General features: G+C 35.0%; 2 protein-coding genes across 2 annotated transcripts; both read left to right on the top strand.

The window, feature by feature from the left end:
* The first annotated feature begins 11,947 nt into the window (after positions 1 to 11,947).
* On the top strand, positions 11,948 to 14,909 carry LOC122296070 (G-type lectin S-receptor-like serine/threonine-protein kinase LECRK1). Its single transcript, XM_043105475.1, has 2 exons — positions 11,948 to 13,274; positions 13,828 to 14,909. Exons 1-2 carry the CDS (start codon positions 11,948 to 11,950, stop codon positions 14,691 to 14,693), a joined length of 2,193 nt encoding a protein of 730 aa, XP_042961409.1. The 3' UTR covers positions 14,694 to 14,909.
* Positions 14,910 to 21,367: 6,458 nt separating this feature from the next.
* Positions 21,368 to 24,080, top strand: LOC122295702 (G-type lectin S-receptor-like serine/threonine-protein kinase LECRK3). The gene has a single exon (XM_043104791.1). It carries the CDS (start codon positions 21,521 to 21,523, stop codon positions 23,858 to 23,860), a length of 2,340 nt encoding a protein of 779 aa, XP_042960725.1. The 5' UTR covers positions 21,368 to 21,520; the 3' UTR covers positions 23,861 to 24,080.
* The last annotated feature ends 386 nt before the right edge of the window (positions 24,081 to 24,466 follow it).

Genomic DNA, 24,466 nt, shown 5'->3' with positions numbered 1-24,466 from the left:
AAGACTGCAAATGTGTAGCTGCGCTATGCAAAGATCAAACGTGCAGAAAACAGATTCTTCCGCTAAGGTTCGGGAGAGAACGACAAGATAATTCTGGTATCACCATAATCAAGGTTAGTTTGGGGAGTTCGAACACAACACAAGTAAGAAAGAAAGAAACAACAGGGATTGGGCGTCTTATTCTGTGTGAGAATTTATGATGTTGTAATAATAAGATGAGATGAGATGAGATGTTTTTGTATCCAAACTGGACCTTAAGAGTTAGGTAGAGATCAAGATTAAAGACATTACTCATGTCACAATGATAGAATAATGCAGAAAATAAAGAGTGAGGATATTCTTGAAAAAACAGAATGAGATTCTGTTATACACACGTCGCAATGATATAGAGTAATCAGTAGTATAAATGATGTAAATGTATGGCTAAGGATGCATGGAAAATTTCTGAAATGAGAAATATACTATCAGAAGCATTACAGCAAACACGAAGTCTACACTCTGTTTTTATACTTTGATATGGTATCAAGAGCTTGGTGAAGACTCACGTCCAATATAACTTGGATGGATTCCACCGTCTTCTCTGAAAATCACAATCAAAACCCACCCTCCACAGTCAATACTTCTATTTTAAATTCTGCTAGTCACATTGATACAATCAAAATCACCATTAAAAACTATTTGTTGTTGAAGGCTCAGATAGTGCCTTTCCTCAAAGGAAATCAGTTGTTTCACCTTGTGGATGTGTTATGGCTCGAGGATGAACAGGTGGAAGAAAGGGGGAGTTAGGGATGTGATGTCAAAATCTGGAAGTCGAAGGAAGAAGAAACTGAAGTCAAGGCTTAAGTCATACAGGGTCGTTTACTAGGCTAAGGATTAAAGGGCAAAATGCACAGTAGCATGAAGAAGTGGAGTGCACCATTTCATGCAGTTGGAAGCGCACTGTTTCGTATTTACTTTTATGCACCGTTTAGTTATTTACCTTTACGCACTGTTTGGTTAGTTATGCATTGTACTCTTTACTTTCTGTTATGGTAGTGGCTACAGAAATGTCAAGAGTTGGTTTGTAGTGAGCTGAGGGAATATATGGCAGGGTAGTAGCAGAATCATCTTTTTGAAGACATTGACCAGAGGGCACATCCATTTGTGTTATTTTGTAGAAAGTCAAGCGTCTGTGTTGAAATCTTGAACTTTAAGAACTAAATCTTGAACGAAATAATATTTGACTCTCTTTTATAGTAATTAGAAAATAAAAACTGTATTTATCATTTTTCATTTTAGGTGAAACCCACCAAATTCACTCTACCAAATCAATTTATTACTATTCACAATGAACTCAACTCATTTCAACTAATCTCAGCATCTAAACGTAACCTAAGGGCTAGTTTGGCAATAGATATAAAAGAGAATTATTAGAACTTACCATAATTTTATTCTCAAACATTATTCAAATACAAAATACTTTTAAATTTCAAATTTTTAATTTTTTCATCTAATCATTATGATGTTTTTTCATCTAAACACAAAAATAAATACAATTTTTACAAACTTCAAAATAAAAAAATATTAAAAAATTATATGCAAACAATATTTTTATTCAACTTTTTCTTTCTTATTTTCTAAAATCTAATAAAACATCTCAACTCAAACTATTTTACTACTATTTACAAAATTCTAAAATATTACAAATGTCCAAACAAGCCCTAAGTTGGGAACTGATCAATAACATGTCTTCAAAATTCCCCAATGTGAACTTTCACTGTATGAAAGATCCTCCCCCACATGTATAATCTGTATATAAGCCCCCTGTAATGTACTTGTTTAGTTTTTCTTGAAATGAAGTCACACTTGCGAAGAGAGACAGAGAGAGAGAGAAAGACAACCCTCGGTTGAGTACTGATCAAGATTTGAATTTCTAGATATGTAACAGAGGAGGTGCCAAGTCAAAGACCTTAGTCAGACGGTTCGGTGCTCCTAATTGCAATTTAGATTGTAAATCCATCAAAAGACTTCAACTACTCAGGATGAAAACTAGATTCTCCAGTACACATAAGTTGAAGATCAAATTGACCGGAATTCTTGGAAAGAATCCTGATGTTTGCTAATTTATTTCTTTAACTAAGGAGTTGGAATCAAAAGACTAGCTCGGAGCAAGAAGACTCGTACTTTGCAACAAGATTGCCATTCTCTTATCTGTTTGTTTCCCACCTAATTCTAGTGCTAGTTTCATATCCGTAATCTTTCTTAGAAAAAGAAAATCTGTTCTATCTGCATCTAAGTAGCAGAACCAGAATTTTCATTCATCCCAAAAAAGCAATAATGGTTGCGATATTTCTTTCACTTCTTTTAATTGTTGGATTCGCTGTTGCAATTGCTCAACAAGGAAATCCCAGCATTAGCCTGGGCTCTTCCCACTCTCCAAACACCAATCCATATTGGTTCGTTCGTTAAATCTTCCTAATGGAGAATAAAACTCAACATTGATAGAGCCTCAAAGGGAAACATCGGGTTTGCTAATTGTGGTGGGATCCTTCATGTAATATCCGCTCCTTCTTTCTTCTTCTTTATTTATGAGCCTTGATCTACGTGTCAAACTTTGGTCTACGTGTTGAACTTCGTCTTACGTGCTGAACTTTGATCTACATGCTAAGCCTTATCCTAAGCGCTTTACCTTGATGGCGTGTTCCAAAAGTTATCCAACAGACTTCAAAGTAAGATATATATTTTAAAGCTTACGGATATTTTAAAGATTATAGAAATATCTATAGGAGATATTTCCAGTATTATTAGATAAGTTTGTTTTTAAAATAACACAATTATAATATTTTAATGAGCTCTAAAAATATTATAATTGTGTATAATTATTTAAATTAAATATTTTAGTTGTTTTAAAATATTAAAATGTTTAACTTTATGTTGAAAACTCTAAATTAAATTAAATGATTTTATACTCTTTGAGTAATTAACAATACTTTATCATTTTAAATAATGATGAAGAAATCTTATTTTATAAATTTTAGTTTATAAAATAATATTCTATCTTAATTTCTCTCAGTGTTTTATTTTAAATAAAACACTTACGCATTTTCAAATCAATGTTTAAACTCATCGTTAGATCGTTTTGAGGATCCCAAAATGAAGGACTGTGATTAAATACCCAGGCCCCTACCCTTTTCCCTTCACTTTTTCCTTTCTTTCTTTTCTCTCTTCTCTCTCCTCTCTCTCTTCCCATGCCCGACGTACACATGTTCTTCTCCTTCAACTTACGGGTTGCACCTCCAGCCAGCCACCGTCGGCCACCATTGGTCTCACCGCCGGTCACCGATCATTCCCCACATGTCAACCAACACTTCCCTCTAGCCAGTAAGCAACACACACTCTCTCTCTCTCTCTCTCTCTCTCTCCTCCCACAGCTTCACTAGTCGAAATGGGTAACACCCCATATTCCTCCTCCACGCCACCGTACATGGCAACTATGGTCTCACCTCTGGTCACTAAATGACCACCACCCTCCAGTCATCATTCCCTCCTACTGGCGAGGCCCCACGTGCCCTCCTCCTCTCTCCATGGCACCACCCTCAAAATGGGTTTTACACCCATTTCCTCCACCTAGAGCCACTATACACGGCTGAAACAGCCACCAAGAACCACCAATGGATTTACCACATCATGGGTTTCCTCCCCATGTCTTTCTTTTTCCCTAACTTTATCTCTTTCTCCTATGGGTCTCCACTCATACACGTACGGTTGCACCGCCGTGCACCACCGTACACGGCTACCCACGGTGTTTCACCACCACCACCTTGTTCCTCTCATCACCATGACCTTTGTCAATAAATTTCATGGCCAATGAAGCTATGTACAACTCTCACTCTCACTCTCCATCACTCTCTAAGGCACGAAATCCACTTCTAGTGGCCGATCCGCCGCCGTGAGCTACTGTGTGGCCACCACCTTGCCACCACAACTCCACCACATCTTCCTCTACATTTCCCTAGCTTCCCATGAAGTTCTATGGCCTTCCTCCACCTCAAGCAACCTCCTACCATTTTGGATTCACTGTTCACGCCGTGATGTGGCCGTGCTCCGCCACCTTTGACCATCACAAGGCCACCTTGAGCCTTTCTAAGACCACACCTAGCTATTCTTAAGCCCAAACTGCCACTTTATGTGGTGGACAGCCACCGTACGCGGTGTTACCGCCACGTACGACTCCTTCGACGCTTGATCGTGACGAGCAGCGAGTGATGCATGGGTTATCCAGTCGATAGTATAACCTCTATCTCTAGTTATTTACATTTATAGTAGTTGATTGGTTAGATTATAGACTGTGTAGTTAGTAATTGTGGAGTTCGCTGCGTAGTTGTGAAGTGAAGTGTGGTTGTGAATTGTTGAGCTTGATTGTGTAATATTGTGGATTGTGCTGTGAGTATGGGCGTGAGATGGATGCCGTAGTTGTGATACGGCATGAAGTGTAAAGGGAGTACGCGTGAAGCGTATTCTATGTAATGCAACGACGCGCCGTGTGACGTGCGCTGTAGTGATGTGTGGCGTAGAATGAAGGGAGTACAAGTGAAGCATACTCCGTGTTGTATGGCGATGCACCGTGTGATGTGCGTCGTGATAATAAGCATTGTAGCGAGGGGAGTACTCATGACACGTACTCTATCTCGCGTAGCGATGCACCATGAGACGTACATCGTAGTGATATGTGTTGTAGTGTGGATGGAAGAGAGTTCACGTAAGTGTACTCTATGCTAGGTCATGATACACCGGATGGCGTGTCATGAAAGGTTGAATGGCGTAGCAGAGAAGCGTGGAGCATATGGTATAACGTCGAGAACTGTGTAACAATATCCCGAAGCAGTGCTGATGTGGTTGTAGTCCAAGGTGACAGGTGTCGCCTTGAGGCTGACTTGTGGCTGAAGGTATGTGTGAAGTGGTGGAAAAGTATCAAAGAGTGCAGCGGAAGCATGATGGCATCGTGCTGTTATTCGGGAATTTGTCTCGAGCTGCATAGTGTGACAGAGGCGCATTTCTGGATGCAGTCCTCGTGTTAACTGGTGGGAACTGTGTAACAATGTCCTGAAACAATGGTGATATGGCATGTAGTTCAAGGTGACAGGTGTCACCTTGTGGTTGACTATGGCTAAGAGTATAAGGAAGTGGTGAAAAAGTATCAGAGCATGCAGCGGAAGCATGATGGGCGTCGTGACATGATTCGGGATTAGTCTCGAGCTGCGTGACGTGACAGAGGTGCATTTGTGGATGCAATCTTCTCCTATCAAGTGTTGGGATGAATTTGTACAAGGCCGGGGAGTAGGAAGAGTCCTATCAACCGAGTCTGAGCAAGTTGGTATTGGAGTATGGAACTTGTTTATACAAGCGGGCGTTCATTGGAATTATAAGTTACTCCTAGGTGATAAAAAGGGGATAAGATACAGATGTCTCTAGCGAGACACGTGTACCAGACCAGTTTACCATATGTAATGGGTAATCTGTTCTGATCATGGTTACATGGTGTTTTAGCCCCAGAGTTGGCTTGAATTCATGTAACCTAACTGGTTGGAAATGAGGATTTAGTATGGGCTAGGATACGTGAAGGTAGTGACAAGTAAGTAGTCTAAGGTTGGGATGCATGACTCTGTCGGTCGGAATCATGCGTCAGATTGTGGAAATAGAAGAACGAGACGGAGGTCTTAGTGTCTTAACCCTAAGGTGAATCACAAAGGTTCATTTTAAGAAATAAGACCCCAAAGGTTTTAGTATAGTAAATGGCACAAAAGAGCTCAGGGATGGACGAAGAGTGTTCCAAGTGAGGCATAGTTCTATTTTTAGAATATTTCCTTATGCATTAGATAGATGATGACGTAAGGTTATGTGTATGCATGTAGGTTGCCATCTGACATGCTCACGAATGGATTGCATGGAATGAGTATGGCATGAAGTCCAGGTAAGTATTACGTTCATACTCTTCTAGAATTTTCTTTATAGAAACGAAGAAGAAGACGAAAGTTTTTCTCTAAAATGAAAATGAAACTTTTATCCACGAATACACATTTTAGGAAAGAAGAAGAATGAAACTTAAGCTTTCAAGTATAAGCACATAGAGGCCTTTCTTGGCAGCCCCTTTTTACGCACCCAAATTATGTACGTGTATGCATGTGAATGGATGTTATAAGTAGTACGTATTGTATGTATGTTCACGAAAAGAAACGAAAAGAAGTTTTAAAAGACAAGTAAGAACTGTTAAGGACTGTAAAGACTGAAACTGAAATGAAAAGAAAGAAAAGAAAATAAAGAAAACTATTAAAAGAAACTTCTTTTAAAAAAAAAAATTTATGAAAAAGAAAGAAAACCATTTTCTCTTAAAACAAATTTTACAAAAAGAAAGATATCATGCTTTAAATGACGCAAAGAAAGTGTTTTAAAATGTCCCTTTGAAAGTAAGGCTTCGGCCCTATGTTTAAAATATCCCTATGAAAGACGATATTTTAAATGATGCCATGAAAGATGAATTTTTCTAAAATGACTTTAATGAAAATTATTTTCTTTTAATATGACTTTATGAAAGAAATGAACTGTAAGAACTGTAAAGGACTGAAGGACTGTAAAGGAAATGAAAGAACTGTAAAGGAATGGATGGACTGCAATGAATGGATGATGTATGAAAATACTTAACGGCCACATGGACTGAAATAAAAATGGTACCAAATGAATGGACTGGACTGGGTAGATTGTAATGCCGGGTAAGTAGTACTAGTAGTGCACCCAGTGCTACATCCTGACGGAATGGATTCTCAACCTGTAGCCATGAGTAGAATCAGGTCCAAAAGACCGCTAACCCCAGCACACGGGGCGTAATAGTGTGCTACATGGCCAATGAAAGTGAAAAGAAAGAATGGATGCATGTTAAGAAAGAATGCATATATGTATGGATGAACAGAATGCATGAATGTACGAAAGTAATAAAAGATGAATGCATGAATGTATGTATGTATGCATGAACGTATGTAAAAGATAAATGCATGAAAAGACTCTTTAAAAAATGAAGGCAGCGATGCGTGGGGAATTGTTTTAAAGAAGAAAGCATGTTTTAAAGAAAAACTCCACCTCGAATTGTTTTAAAATGAAAAGAAAGATGAATGCATGCTAAGTACGATATGTATGTATGGAATAATAAATACATGATTGACAATCTATGTTAGTATATTTTAACTGTATGAAGTAATGCTTACGAGTCATCGATTCATTTTAGTTTTATGTGTGCCCTCCCAGGCACAAAATGAGCATGACATGTTAGGACGGGCACAACCCATGGGGAAGAACACGAAGGCCTAGGCAAGATGTTTTATACGAGAAACTTTAATTATGACATTTAATGTTATCCGCTGTAATCTTTTAATTAAGAAAATGAATTTTATTTATAGCATAGAGTCTTTTGTATCCTGGTATGAATGGAAAAGAAATTGAAAATGAATCGTAATTCCCGTCAATTTTTATCAAAATCGTTATGAAAAAGACCCACCATAAGGACGGGCATTACACTTCATGATCACTCTGGTCATTTTATACATGGCTTCTCTATTTATTTGGGGATTGGTACAAATTAATATATTTTCAGGACTTTCTGCAGTTAAAGTTGATCTCTCTGTAAGTTATCAACTGGATTTTTATGACATCATTATTGAATCAGATGCTTTGCTAGTAGTTAACTTGTATAAAAATAAGAAAAACCCTCCTTGCAGGTATGTGGATGTTTGAAAAGATATATTTGACTTTAACAAATTTGTAAGTTTTGATGTGCAGTTGGGAAAGATATACTTGACTTTATTTATGAAAAACGATAAATACAGTTTATATTTTCCAATTATTATAAAAAATTGTGACATCTCGTATTTTAGTATATTTTTATTGAATGAGTATTTTAATTTAATTAAAATATTGGTTCTTTTGTTTTAAATTTATTAGATTTTAGTGGATTTATTTTATGATTTTTTTTAAGTTGTGAAATTTATTTTGAGGTGTTTCCTTAGTATTAATTATTGTTTTGTGTTTAAATTTCTCTTTAATTTAAATTAGTTTATTTTTAGATTTTAAATTATGTTGTTAGTTTTTACTAATTATTTATTTTATTTTAGCTAGATACTGTATTTAAATTATTTTATTCAATTTACCCTTTTTAAAAATTGTTTTTTGTTGGATTAGTTTCGTGAATCAAGATGTGAGGACTGGACCTCATTTCTTTTCTCCATCTTTTTCTTTTTTTTTTCTCTTTTCCTTTTTCCCTCTTTCTTTTTTCCTTCTTTTCTTTTCTTTCTTCCCATTTTTCCCTCTGCCCCTCTCTCATTCCACGCGATAGCTTCCCCTTCCCTCCCCCGTTGTTTTCTTCGACCCACCACAGCGCCGTCGTGTGGTGGTCATGCAGCTCACTGCCCCTCCCATCCTCTTCCCCACCTGCCAGCGTCCACCCTCCTTCGTTTTCAGCCCCAACCAAGCTACCATTAAGCCCCACACGCACCACCAAGTCGCGGACCAAAATGTTCCCCACGCCACCATCGGCCACCATCTCTTCACCACATCATCACCGGCCCTCTAGCATTCCAAATCATCCATCGCCAACTCCGATCCGTTACCAATGAAGCTCAACCATCTCCATTTCCAATTTGGCCTTTTTGGCTTTCAACCGCTATTTGCACCGACACCCATTGCCAACCACCACTTCCATTAGCTTCACCAATACCTCTAAGTCCTTCCCTAGCAATTCCATGTCTTAGTTTGTCCCCATTCAAAAGTGGGTATTTTGAGACCCAGGGCCTTAGTGCGATTTGCACTGTTACGTTGCCTTGCCGCTACTTCTTGCACCTCCGTGATCCTTCGAAGAATATTTTATAGCATTGTAAGTATTTTTCCAAAAAGAATTTGAGATTTAATTATATTTTTGTGCTAACTCATATTTACTGTGATTTTGGTTGGTTGTGCTGGACTGAGTCTAAGAAGTTTGGGGGTTGGTCGAAATTGGCAAATGGAGTTATTTATTATTTGGATGATGTTGAGATTGGTTGGTTATTTTTGTGACTTGTTGCATGCATTGTATGATGCACTCATGTTCATGTTTGTAAAATTAAAAGTGGATTTTCGCATATTACATGCATGTTCATGTGTCGGAAAATGGAAACTGGGTTTTCATGTAAAAGTAAATTTTTGGGTGCGTGTGTATCACGACCCCAAGTCGAGATGGGGCATTATCTCAGTGGAGCTACTCTAGTCACTCGGGAGCGAAAAATACTAATGGACATTCCCTGGGTTGCTCGGACGATACGGTAACTCTAACGTGCCGACTCCGTGGCCCCTCGGCTGGCGAGGGATAGAGGATGCCTTGTCATGGTACGTGTTGAGCGCGGAGTTGGGTATTGCTTGTTATGAAGTCACATGCATGGTCGTTACCTACGGTGTGGGTTTAAGAGCCAAAGTGTGCAGATAATCCCTAGGAGAAAATCATGGTGCATACATTAGAATTGGGTTTTGGGCCATTTTATGAGAAAATGGCAGGATTTGATAAAGTTGATTTATGCGAACCATTTTCTGGAAAAATTATGGTTTTTATGAGGGTCATTTTCGGAAAAAATGGTGGATGTTTTTTTTTTTTTTACTGGATATGTTTTTAGGCCAAAATGGGATTTTGGCGTGTGTTGGAAAATTATTCGTTTTATGGAAAATTGTGATTTTTGAGTCTAATGCATGACTGTTAGCTGCTTCTATATGTTTTATCTCATGAGTTGTTTTGGATTGTTACTTACCTGCAGTACTGTTTCTTGATACCGTAGACTTTGATGCATATGAAGAGGAGGCTGAACCTGAGGAGGCAGCTCCGTCGGAGTAGTAGAGTTGTGTCTCTTGCTTGCTTATGTTGGAAATTATTTTCTCACCTTTTTATTATGTGTTTGGTTTTAGTATGTTTTTTTGAACTTTTGTAATATTTTGGTACGCATATTTTAAAGCAAATTTGTATTTAAATAAATTATGGTACTTAGTGATTGACTTAACTTATTCCGTTGTGTTATTTTTATTGTACACTTTTTACATGTACACATATTTGATACTTGACGATAAAATGTATGATCCGTGTTGTCATCTTACTGACTACTCGATTCCTGTATTTTCATACGTGAATTGGGGGCAGCACAAAGATAGTCAAAAATTATATACCCCACATTACCTAAGACTGCAAATATTTAGTTCTTAAAGTTCAAGATTTCAAAACAGGCGCATGACTTTTCTACAAAATAGCCCAAGTGGAAGGGCTAGACTTTGGAGACCTTCTGGTCAAAGTCTTCCAAATTGGAACAGTAATTGATTTTAGATATTTTGTAGATAATAGTAAAAAAATAATAAAAAATATTAAATAGTAATGAATAATAATATAAAATAAGAAAATAATTAATAGTAGTAAAGTATTTTAAGAGCACTTCACTATCCAAACCAATCCTAAATTTTTGTTAGTAGTGAAGTATGTGAAAAAGTAATAATTCAACTTTTTCTTAACTTTTTCAAATTCTAAAACAATAATAATATTAAAATATAATATTTTAATATTTTATTTTAAAACTCAAAATTCTCATCTTACTACCAAACCATACCTTTTTGTTAGATCAACATAGATATTTTGATAGGAAATAGGTAAATATTCCACAAATTATTACACCGTTTATAATTCAATAATTACAATGACAAACCTATTATCAGTAGAATTCATATATTTTTTAACTTTCCATAAACATATCTTAATATATCTTGATATTTAAATACATCTAAATTCATTTTAAGTGAAACTAACAAAATTCACTTCACCATCTCAACTTACTACCATTCACAATGAACTCAACTCATCTCAACATCCAAATACAACTTAAAAAAGGGAAGCTAATAAGCAAGCATGAGAATAATTAGTACTTTTCTTTTTAACTATGAGAGAGAATTATCATAACTTACCATAATTTCATTCTCAAACATCATTGAAATATAAAATATTTTTTAATTTCAAATTTTAATTTTTTCATCTGATCATTATAATATTTTTTAATCTAAACACAAAAACTAATACAACTTTTACAAATTTCAAAACAAAATACAAAAATGAATACAATTCTTACAAACTTTAAGATAAAAATAATACTAAAAAATTATATTCAAACAATTTTTAACTTTTTAATATTTTTAGTAATTTTTTCTCTCTATTTCTCAAAATCTAATACAACATAGTAACTCAAATTATTTTACTATTATTTATAAAATTATGAGATATTCTAAGTGTATAAACAACTCTCAGTACCTCACTGATCAAGATTTGAATTTCCAAACACGTAACAGAGGAGGTGCCAAGGCAAAGGCGTTAGTCAGACGATTCGGTATCGGATTGGTTACCAAAAACTAAACAATCTCATCTCATCTAATCATTATAATTTTTTAAAATTTCTATACAAAATATAATAAACAATTCAATTTGTTCAAATCCCAATACAAAACTAATATTAAAAAATTATATTATAATAATATTTTATTAATTACCAATCAAAATATCTCATCTCATCTCATCTGAACTACGTAACCAAACGGTGATGCAACTACTCTGGATGAAAACTATTGTCCATGTTGACAATCTAATTCATAAAGATCAAATTGGCCGGGATTATTGAAAAGAATCCTAATGTTGACTAATTTATTTATTTAACTGAGGAGTTGGAATCAAAAGACTAGCTCGGAGCAAGAAGACTCGTGCTTTGCAACAAGATTTACGTTCTCTTATCTGTTTGTTTCCCACCTAAATCTAGTGCTAGTTTCATATCGAGAATCTTTCTTAGAAAGAGAAACAAAGATAGAAAAAGAAAATCTCTTCTTTCTGCATCTAAGCAGTTGAAACAGAACTTTCATTCATCCCAAAAAGGAAATAATGGTTGCGATATTTCTCTCTCTTCTTTTAATTGTTCGATTCGCTGTTGCAATTGCTCAACAAGGAAATCCCAACATTAGCCTGGGCTCTTCCCTTTCTCCAAACACCAATCCATATTGGTTATCAGGTTCTAGCCAATTTGCTTTTGGTTTCTATGAGGAAGATGATGGCTTTGCCATACGCATCTGGTTGGAAACAATTCAGCAAAAAACAGTCGTATGGACTGCGAACCGGGACAAACTTCCGCTTCCAAAAGATGTCACATTGCGTCTCACAAATGATGGCAGATTTGTCTTGGAACAAGAACAAGGCCAACAAACTGCTCTAGCTAATCCTCTGCAGCCCGCTAACTCTGCTTCCATGCTCGATACCGGAAACTTTGTCCTTTACAATTCAGACTCAGCCATCATATGGCAGACTTTTGATTCTCCAACAGACACTATTTTACCTGGTCAACCTCTCTTCAAGGGGAACGAGCTTATCTGCAACATCAATGAGACAAGTCACGCAAGTGGAAACTTTCCACTGACAATGCAGGAGGATGGGAACCTGGTGCAATACCCATCATACATTCCACATAAATCAGAGTATGCTTACTGGGCTTCAAATACACGCTTAGCTAGAGAGTCTCTCTCTCTTGATGGTAATGGTCAGCTTTTCATACTTGATTCTGCTGGCTTCAATATCAAGAATTTAACCGGCCAAGGAAACACCTCTCATAATTTTTCTTTATATCGTTTGAAGTTGGATTTTGACGAAATATTGCGGTTATATTCTCATGGCTTGAATCAAGATGATGATGATTGGTCAATTGAATGGTCCCCTTCAAGCAATAATTGTGATCCTACTGGTCTCTGTGGCCTAAATGCTTATTGTACCGTACAGGAACAGAAAGCTGTATGTACATGCCTTCCTGGTTTTGATTTCTCAGACCGAGGACAACATAATTTGGGCTGCAAGAGAAATTCCAGCACAGATGGTTGCACGAGCAAGAACGGAGAAACAGTTTATACTCTTCAGGAATTGGAAAGTGTTGAATGGGAAGACAACCCCTATTCTACTTTGTCATTGACCAAAACTAATTGTGGAGAGAACTGCTTGAAAGACTGCGAATGTGTAGCCGCGCTATTCAAAGATGAGGAGTGCAGAAAACAGAAGTTTCCGCTAAGATTCGGGAGAGAAGGACAAGGTAATTCTGGTTCTACCATAATCAAGGTGATATTTGGGAGTTCCGAAGCAAAACAGGTAAGTAGGGGAAGAATGAAACAACTGAGAATGGGCGTCGTAATTGGCATTTTGGCACTTTTAATTGTGTTAGGAGGTTGTGGTACGGGGCATACAATTACAACTGAAGTAGAAATGAGAAAGAATAAAAGAAATAATAAGGAACTCTAATTGTAAAAGAATTTCACTTATAGCAAAAGGATTACAAGAATTTCTCTCTTAAATAAGGAGAGCACAATTGACAATACCCTCTCTTATAAAAGGAGAAAACTTACTCTTTCTTATAAAAGGAGACACAATATATAGGAGAAACCTCACTATTTTTCTCTCTAAAACTCTCTCTCTTTCTCTAAATTTTTCTTTCAAAATGGGATAGGTTTCTAAAAGCAAAAACATGTATTTATAGGAGTTAAAAGAGGTGGAAGATGGCGGAAGCAACTGGAAGATGGCGGAAGCAACTGGAAGATGTCGGAAGCAAATGTGAACGCAAGCTTGATGTAGGTTGTCAACTAGCCACCATTTTTGACCCATAAAGGTGGCGGTGGAAGATAGCGGAAGCAAGTAGAAGATGGCGGAAGCAAGTGGAAGATGGCAGAAGCAAGTGTGAATGCAAGCTCAACTAGCCACCATTTTTGACCCATAAAAGTCTATAAAAGTGGCTTTACCGCTACAAATTGTGCTAGCTCTTTCTGCATTTCTGATCTTGCGATACCGTCGTTGGTCATTCAAAAAGGTTATGTACGAAGTTAATGAAGGATTTATTGAGGATGTCTCTCTACGAGCATTTACTTACAGTCAACTCGAAGTTGCAACGAATGGCTTTGTCGAACAACTGGGAAGGGGCTCTTTTGGGATAGTTTTCAAGGGTGCTTTATCAAATGGGCAGAGGAAAATTGCTGTCAAGAGACTTGAAAAAGTGGCGGCTGAAGGATACTTGGAAATCCGGAACGAGATGAGGTCTATTGGAAGAACCCATCATAGAAACCTAGTTCAGCTACTAGGTTACTACCATGATGGTCCCAACAGGCTATTGGTGTATGAGTATATGAGCAATGGAACGCTGTCTGACTACCTTTTCAAATCTAAAATAAAGCCAAATTGGGAAGAAAGAATTAAAATCTCTTTAAATATTGCTATAGGGATCCTCTACTTACATGAGGAATGCGAGACTCAAATTATTCACTGTGACCTTAATCCCAACAACATATTAATAGACGAGCAGGGGTGTGCAAAAATTGCAGATTTTGGATTGGCAAAGCTATTGATGCCAGACCATTCCCGGACTCTAACCGGGATAAGAGGAACAAGAGGGTATGTTGCCCCTGAGTGGCACAAGAACTTGCCCATCACAGTAAAAGCAGATGTGTATAGTTTTGGAGTTGTATTCTTGGTCATTATATGCTGTCGCAGGAGCATTGACATCAATGCTCCCGAAGAAGAGGCTATTCTTGTTAACTGGGTCTACGACTGTTTCAAGGCTAATGAAGTTAGCAAGCTGGTGCCTGAAGAAGTTGATCAGTGATGCTTGGAGAGGATGATTAGAATTGGGTTGTGGTGCATAGAAGAAGACCCAGCAGCTCGCCCTCCAATGAAGAAGGTGGTTCAGATGTTGGAAGGAACCGTAGAGATACACGAACCTCCATGCGCACAATCTTCATTTCAGCATTAGTTCTTCATTACACATAAGAGTGAAGTATTTCTTTTTTTTTTATTTTTTTCACCATAAAACTCGATTTGTAATTGGGTTTAGAGAATTTCAAGTTGTTGTTGCTACCGATCAAGCTAGTGCCGCCTTCCATGTTTATCATCGTTGTAAATTCCAGTGTGCATGCCCTCGTCATTCACCTCTTAATTTACGAGTTGGCTTTTTAATATGAAGTTAACTCCTACTTCTACCATTTTTCTCTATATATGTTATATGTACGTATACAAACATATAAAGTATATATTAAAAATATGAGAAAACGAAGACAATTCTCTTAAACTACTGCCTAATTTTCTATCACCCCCTCAAACTATCAACTTTGAAAATTATCGGCCCAAACTACTAAGAAATCACAACTTAACCCCGTATTTTAACGAATGGAATTATAAAAGAAAAAATCTAATTGCAAGTATATGTGTGCACTAATCTGCGCACTAATTTAATGTGATTGGTCAAAAAATAGATTTTATTGAAAACAATATTAATTTAAATTTTGAGTATGGATGAATCAGTATTAATACGCGACTTTACTTGTATGTAACAAAACTCTTAACGAATAGAATTAAAACGTTGCCCATCCTCGGTCTGCTTCATGAATCTCCAACATTAAAGGGATAACAAAAATAAGGGAAGTGATTAGATATTAAGGTAATTAGTAGTTCTAAGATAAAATGATCGAGAATGGCAATTAGAAAAAGAAGGAAGAGAAGGAAAAAACATCTATAGAAGTTGAATGAGATTAAGCTTTAAAGCATGGAAATTAGTTACAAATGAAGAAAGGCGGAACATAAAACTGACAAGATGTCAAAAACTTTCAAGTGGTGCACCGTTTGATTACACAAATGAGATGAGATGTTTTAAATAGTAATGAATAAAATATTATTATAATATAATTTTTTAATATTAATTTTGTATTGTGATTTAAAAAAATTACAATAATGAATTGAGATGAGATGAAATAGAATTTTTTATTTTAGTTAACCAAGCGGCTTGGTAAACAAATAGGATTTTTCTACATAGAGGCATCATCTCCTGGGGCTTCATCAACCAGGCGATATTGGCTTTTTTATCATCTTGTTGAAGGGAAAATGGTGTTCTTTAACCTTCATTGTACTTAGAGTTACAAGAGAACATGAAGAATTGTAAAAATTTCCGTGTATAGTAGATTTGCCTCTAAATAACCTGTGTATCTGGATTTTCATGTCAAACCATGTAAATATGTTTGACTTTCTCATTTATATTTTCTGCTCTTTATTTATTACAGAACATTCGAACACTATATCAAAGCCCATGCCACCATCGTGGGCCTTTCAGTAAGGAGAATACCGAGGTGGCTTATCCACCAAGTCAATAAAATGTTTTAAAAATTATATAGATAGTAGATTAAAAAAATTGTATTTTATCTTTGGGATAATTTTTGGCAACTTTTACATTGTCTTTTTTAAATTCTTTATAATTAATTTGAGACTTAAGAAAAAATGGGTACATTGAGATTTTTGTTAATTTTAGGAGTGATGGTCAGAATTGATGATTTGGAAGGAAAATTGCAAATGGAGTGATAATATGAGAGGTAGTGTATTTTTCCGAAAAATATGTATGTTCTAATACAAAAGTCTTTGATCTGGAGTATGAGTTGAAAGTCTTTGGAATTGTAAGGTCTAAAATTGGGGATCCTGTTTGGAGTTGAGAAGTGCTGCAAGAGGGCATGAAAGCTCTGGTTCTAATAGAAGAGCTTGACCGGCACAGGTGGCCATGGGGTCCATTCCAATTTCCTTATGTTCTTTAGTATATGAATGGTCCCTATGCCTTCAAACTTCAAAAAATTAGTCATCTTTCACTTCTACGTGTATATAATACCTCGCTTTTACGTGTATTTTTATTGAAATGAGATTTATATTTTATTTTATAAAAATGATATTTGTCCCCTTAAAATTACTGTTCAAATATTTTAATTTTTTTAATAATTAAAGAAGTGGCTATTATTAAAATTATGTTTTTTTCTTAATAATTAAAAATGTTAAAAAATATTAAAAAGAATATGAAAAAAAAAAACAAATGCACTAGCTTAGGGCGGGCCCTAGATGGATACAAAAGACTTTAGAAGTTGCGCTTTTTCATAAAATACTTTTCTTTTTAGTTTTTGAAGAGAGAACGTAGTTGTTCTTTATTCATATAAAGACATAAGGAAAAGAATAAAGGAGGAGAAATTTCCAAATCAACCATGTGTTTTGAAATTCCTAAAGTATTTTTGAAAATAGGGGAGGTGCTAATGTGTTTGCAAATGAATTAGTCAAAAGAAGACTTTGAACAAAAGTTAAAGATTGCGCGTAAAGATATGTTGGCCCATCCATTTGTGTTATTTCTACGTAGAAAAGTCATATGGATGGGGGCTTTCAACTTTAAAAATTGGTTATTTCACTGGATACATTTAGACAGAGAGATAGAATTTTTTGTTTTAGATAAAAGTTTAAATATTATTTTTTAATATTATTCTTGTTTTAGGATTTGAAAAAATTGAATTGACATTTAAAAAAGTTGAGTTGTTTATTATACTTTGTGTGATAATTTGAAAAAATTGTAATGATGAGATGAAATGATATGGAAATGTTATATCTCATTCTACGTGTCAAACCTACTACATCGAAAAAAACTGTGGTAATCCTTTTTCATAAATAATTTAGACAAAAAAAAAAAAAAAGACTGTTATAAAAGGTAAGAAGATGAAAGGTTTCAAACCTTTAAAATTTTACATATTTTTAGATTTATTGATGTGAACTTTTGTAATAATTCAAATTTATGATAATTTAATAAAAAGAATCGATGACTTGGCACAATTGGAACAAAATTTTTGGGTCGAAAACCATCTCTTGTGACACATCATGAAACAACAAATGCAACTTCTCTTAACAAGGACAAAAGTTACTGAACAAGCAAGCTAAGATTAAACATGAGTCCATGCATACATGTAATCAGTACTTTTCTTTTTAACTAAGAGTTAGGTAGAGATCAAGATCAAACACGCGGTCCCTCAAAAGACTTCCACTAGTTTGGATGAAAACTACATTGAATATTGACTAATTTGTTTATTTAACTAAGGAACCTAGAAGTCTTAGTATACCTATCAATGTAGAGGATCATTTTCGACCGTTTGTCATCCTTGCAATGGATCCCGTTGGGGAACTTGTGCTTGTCTATAAATTAATATGGTTATATGTATCGGGTTGTTGAAAACTGTTTGTAGTAATTTGAACTGAATAAAAAAGGGGTACATTGAAGTTCGTTTCTTTTCTTTTTTGTCGTTGGAGATGATTTTCAAAATTAATTGTTTAAGAGGATAATCATTTACCAATTATTTCCCCTCAAAATATTTATGTTTTAACAAAAAGCTTTGATTTATTATGAGTTAAGTCTTAGGTCTTTTAAGTTTTAAAATTGTGGTTCTAATTTGGGGTTGAAAAGTACTACAAAATGTGGGACTTTTTGGTTTGGAGTTTGGTTCTATTTGTGTGTAGTCCAATTTGATGACTAAACTTGACAATAAAATCTAAATAAAATCTTCTGCAGTTCTATAAACTAAGTATATATGCTACCGAATCATGAAAATTTTGTATCATATATGACTAAGTCTACTTTTTATTTATATTTTATCTTAAGAAAATGATACTTGTCTTATCAAAATTTCAGCTCGAATATTTTTTTAATGATTAAAAAATTTGATTATTATTAAAATTATTTTATTTAATAATTAATGATGTTAAAAAATATTTAAAAAAATATAAAAAAGACAAATGCAGTAGGTTTGGGCGGCCCCTAGCATTGATGATAATCAACGATACAAAAGACTTTGAAAGTTGCACGTTTTCAAAAGAAGACTTATGGCCAGAAATTAATGGTCACTAAGGGTGAATTCGGTCTGATCCGGTCCGGTCCGGAGAGGTTTTATGGACCGGACCGGACCTATTCGGTCCAGGGTTTTTTCACTCTGGATCGGACCGAACTTCATCCGGTCCGGTCCGGTCCAGTCTCATTCGGTCCGTTCGGTCCATCCTATGAGTTTTTTTTTTTCTTTTTAATGACATTTTGTTTAATACTTATATAATTATATTGTGACATATTTAATATATATACATATAGTATACAATTATATATATTAGTAATACACTACTACTATTAGTCTATTAGTAATAATACTATAACTAATAATTATATGTAATAATAGTAATAGTGATAACTATATATGTAACTATATCATGTAATAATAATAGTAATAATAGTAATATATGTAATTATATGTAATATTAATAACTAATACTATTAGTCTATTAGTACTAATAACTATACTAGTACTAGTACTATAACTAATAAATATATGTAATGATAGTGATAATATATGTAATATTATATTAAATAATAGTAATACTCTTATTACTAATATTCTATGTAGTTATAGTGATTTAATACTAACATATTACATATTAAGTTAACTATACTAATACTATTATAAATTTACAAATATATGATATATTATAATTTATATTATAACTTTTATAATATGTTAATCCATTAATATATATACTAATACTATATTTTTTTTTTATCGGTTATACTAGTACTATATATTATAGTTAATAGTTATATATTAAAGAATATAGTAATACATTGATACTAAATATATATATAATATAGTTATAGACTTACAATGATCTAGTTATTATGAATTTATAATTAGTATAACTATATAATTGTATTAGTATTAAACTATTAGTAATTCAATTTGACTATATTATATTAGTAATATTAGTTATATTGAACTTGAATCAGTTAGTTAGTATAACTGTATTCTATATTATTAGTATTAATATAAATATTAGTATTAGTTGTAACTATATAGACTATATTAAAATTGAGAGTCTTAGACTATATAATATACTAATAGTATTAGTACAACTATATAAGTATACTGTATAGCTATATATTAGTTTTAATTATAGTAATTAGTGTAACTATATAATATTAGACTATTAATATAACTATATAATAGTAGACTATTAGTATAACTATATATTAGTATTAGTTATACTGTTATAGTGACTTAGTATATTATAATTTATATATTATATTTATACTATAACTCTTATAATATATTAATATATACTAGTACTATATATTATAGTTATATATTAAAGAATATAATAATACATTTATACTAAATATATATAGTTATATTTATAGTGATTTAGTTATTAACTTATTATGATTAGTATAACTATATAAATTATAATAGTATTAGACCATTAATATAGCTATATATTAGTAATATTAGTTGTGGTGAATCAGTGCTTTAGTATAACTATATAAGTATTAACTATAATGATTAGTATAACTATATAAATTATAATATAGTGATAATTATATTAATTAAATATAAGTATATTGATAATTAAATTATATTAATTATAGTGATAAATATACTATATAGCTATACATAGTATTAATTATAGTGATTAGTATAACTATATAAATCATATGATAGTATATTAGTATTAATAGTAAACTATTAATATAGGTCACTATAACTATTGTTGAAGTATTAGTTATAGTGATTTATATAACTATATTAGTATAAGTATAACTACAATCTATATTAGACTATTAATATTTTTTTATACCATATATAATTATATAATTAATTATATACAACTATTATATAAATAATAATTTTTTTTTAATCCATTCGATCCGGTCCGGTCCGGTCCGGGGTGAAAAACCCCCAGATCGGGATCGGACCAAATACATTCGGTCTCATAAAAATTAGACCGGGACCAGACCGGACTCATCCGATCGGTCCGGTTCAGTCTAAAAATGACCGGTCCGATCGGTTTTTTCGATTCAGACCGTTCGACTTTTAGCCCTAATGGTCACGGACTCACGAGTCACGCGTAAAGGTCTGGGGGCCAAAATCCATTTGTGTTAGAGCGGTGCTCCTCTGCCACTGAGAGTGCATAGCTCGTAGTGATTGTTAGTCTTGTACAGTTTCTTTTTTCAAAGAAATGTAAAAAAAAAATGACAAAAAAAAAAAAAAAACTGTGCCTAACGTTCATTACCAGCTGTGCACTCTGAACAGCAGAGTAACATCGCTCTTTATGTTATGTAGAAAAGTCGTGTTGGAGCCTTCAACTTTAAGAACTGAATATTTAACGTGTAAACATGGAAAAAAAGCCAAGATTAAATATGAGTCCATGCACCTCTAATCAGTATTTTTCTTTTCAACTAAGAGTTAGGTAGAGATCAACACCAAACACATTACTCACACGGTCCCGCAAAAGACTTCCACCAGTCTGGATGAAAACTACGTACAGTAAATAGCATTCAAGATCAAAGACGTTACTCACACGTGCACAGTCCCTCAAAAGACTTCCACTAGTCTGGATCTGAGAGCTACATTGAATGGCGTTAAAGATCAAATTGGCCGGAATTCTTGAAAAGAATATTTATGTTGACTAATTTGTTTATTTAACTGAGGAGTTGGGAATCAAAAGAGTATGAGCAAGAATTGCCGTTCATCTAAGCTGCTGAAACAGCTTTATATTTTCTCTCTTTGGGTTGAATAGAATTGTCATTCATCCCTAAAAAGCAATTTAATAATGGTTGCCATATTTCTTTCTCTTCTTTTGATTACTGGATTCTCTGCTGCAATTACTCAACAAGGAAATTCCACCATTAGCCTCGGCTCTTCCCTCTCTCCAAATACCAAACCATATTGGTTATCAGGTTCTGGCCAGTTTGCTTTTGGCTTCTACCCGTATGATGGTGGCTTTGCCATAGGCATCTGGTTGGAAAAGATTCGGCAAAAAACAGTTGTATGGACAGCTAATCGAGACGACCTGCCGCTTTCAAGAAATGTAACACTGCTTTTGACAAATGATGGTAGATTTGTCTTGCAGGATGAACAAGGCCAGCAGATAGCTCTAACTAATGCTCAACAGCCTGCTTCCTCTGCTTCCATGCTAGATACTGGAAACTTTGTCCTCTACAATTCAAACTTAACCATATGGGAGACTTTCGATGCTCCAACAGACACCATTTTACCTGGTCAACCTCTGTTGGCAGGGAATGAGCTTGCCTCCAGCATCTCTGAGACAAATCATGCAACGGGAAACTTTCGACTGACAATGCAGAGGGATGGGAACCTGGTGCAATACCCTTCATACATTCCACGTAAATCTCAGTATGCCTACTGGTCTACAGGTACATACACAGTTGGAGATAATGTGTCTCTAAATCTTAATCGTAATGGTCGGCTTTTCCTACTTAATTCTACCGGCTTTAATATAGGGGATTTAAACAAACCAGGAAATCCCCCCTCTTACCAGTCTCGTTTGACATTGGATTTTGACGGAATATTGCGGTTATATTCTCATAGCTTGAGTCAAGATGATGATTGGTCAGCAGAATGGTCCCCTTCAAACAATGATTGTGATGCTATTGGTCTCTGTGGCATAAATGCTTATTGTACTATACCGGAAAAGAAAGCTGTATGTACATGCCCTCCCGGTTTTGATTTCTTAGACCGAGGACAACATAATTTGGGATGCAGGAGAAATTCCAGCACAGTTGGCTGCACGAGCAAGAATGGAGAAACAGTTGATGTTCTTCAGGAATTGGAACGTGTTGAATGGGAAGACAACCCCTATTCTATCTTGTCATTGTCCAAAACTGAGTGTAGAGAGAACTGCTTGAAAGACTCTGAATGTGAAGCCGCACTATTCAAAGATCAGGAGTGCAGAAAACAGAAGTTTCCGCTAAGATTCGGGACAGAACGACAAGATAATTCTGGTACAACCATGATCAAGGTGAGATTTGGGAGTTCTAACACAACACAAGTAAGCAAGGAAAGAAAGAAACAACAGGGAATGGGCGTCATATTTGGCAGTTTTGCACTTTTAGGTTTTGCACGTATTGTTCTAGCAATTTTAGTTTTCGCGTTAATTGTGCTAGCTTTTTCTGCTTTTCTGATCTTTAGATACCGTCTATGGTCGTACAAAAAGGTTCCTTACGAAGTTAATGAAGGATTGGTTGAGGATGTCCCTCTACGAGCATTTACCTACAGTCAACTCGAAGTTGCAACGAATGGCTTTGTCGAACAACTAGGTAGGGGCTCTTTTGGGACAGTTTTCAAGGGAGCCTTGCACAATGGGCAGAGGAAAATTGCTGTCAAAAGACTTGAAAAAGTTGTGGCTGAAGGAGACGTAGAATTCAGGAACGAGATGAGGTCCATTGGAAGAACCAACCATAGAAACCTAGTCCAACTACTAGGTTACTGCCATGATGGTTTTAACAGGCTCTTGGTGTATGAGTATATGAGCAATGGAACACTCTCTGACTACCTTTTCAAATCCCAAATAAAGCCAAACTGGGAAGAAAGAATTAAAATCTCCTTGAATATTGCTAGAGGGATCCTATACTTACACGAGGAATGCAAGACCCACATCATCCATTGTGACCTTAATCCCAACAACATATTAATGGACGAGCAAGGGTGTGCAAAAATTGCAGATTTTGGATTGGCAAAGTTATTGATGCCAGACCATTCCAAGACTCTAACCGGGATAAGAGGAACAAGAGGATATGTTGCTCCTGAGTGGCTCAAGAACTTGCCCATCACAGTAAAAGCAGATGTGTATAGTTTTGGAGTTGTGTTATTGGTCATTATATGTTGTCGCAGGAGCATTGATGTTAATGCTCCCGAAGAAGAGGCTGTTCTTGTCAACTGGGTCTACGACTGTTTCAAGGCTAATGAAGTGAGCAAGTTGGTGCCTGAAGAAGTTGATCAGCAAAGCTTGGAGAGGATGATCAGAATTGGGTTGTGGTGCATAGAAGAAGATCCTGCAGCTCGCCCTCCAATTAAGAAGGTGGTTCAGATGTTGGAAGGTACCATAGAGATACCCGAACCTCCATGTGCACAAGCTTCATTTCAGCATTAGTTCTTCATTCCACAGAAGACTGAAGTATTTCTTTTTTTTCCCCCATAAAACTCGATTTGTAATTTGATTTAAAGAAGTTCAAGTTGTTACTACCAAGCTAGTGCCGCCTTCCATGTTTATCATCGTTGTAAATTCCAATGTGTATGCCCTCCTCAGTCACTTCCTAATTTATGTGTTCGCTTTTTAATATGAAGTTAAGTCCTACTTCTATTTTTCTCTATATACATATACAATTTTATAAAACAAAGACGAACGAAAATTTGGCAATATGGTGACATTCTCGTGCGTGTATTTGTCCCACAAGTTGGTGATGGACAAAGGAGAATTCAAGTTTTTTATTTGTGCATAAATTGTCCATATTTATAGACCATGAGACACTGGTTGGCAATAGGCATAACCATTGGTAAGTGTCACAATCTTTTGACTGAATCAAAAGGTTGTGTCTCTTGACACTTTCTCAACCATCACTTCCATGAGAACTATTACTATGGAAAGGATGTCATTAATTCTAAAAGGTATACCATTTGATGATCGCACCCCTTAAAATTATAATATGCTATATACACATATGAAAAATAATAATATGACTCCTAAGTGTACTCATGA

This window comes from Carya illinoinensis, chromosome 15 (genome assembly GCF_018687715.1).
Source record: "Carya illinoinensis cultivar Pawnee chromosome 15, C.illinoinensisPawnee_v1, whole genome shotgun sequence".
Taxonomy (NCBI): domain Eukaryota; kingdom Viridiplantae; phylum Streptophyta; class Magnoliopsida; order Fagales; family Juglandaceae; genus Carya; species Carya illinoinensis.
This window is presented reverse-complemented; position numbering and strand designations above follow the sequence as displayed.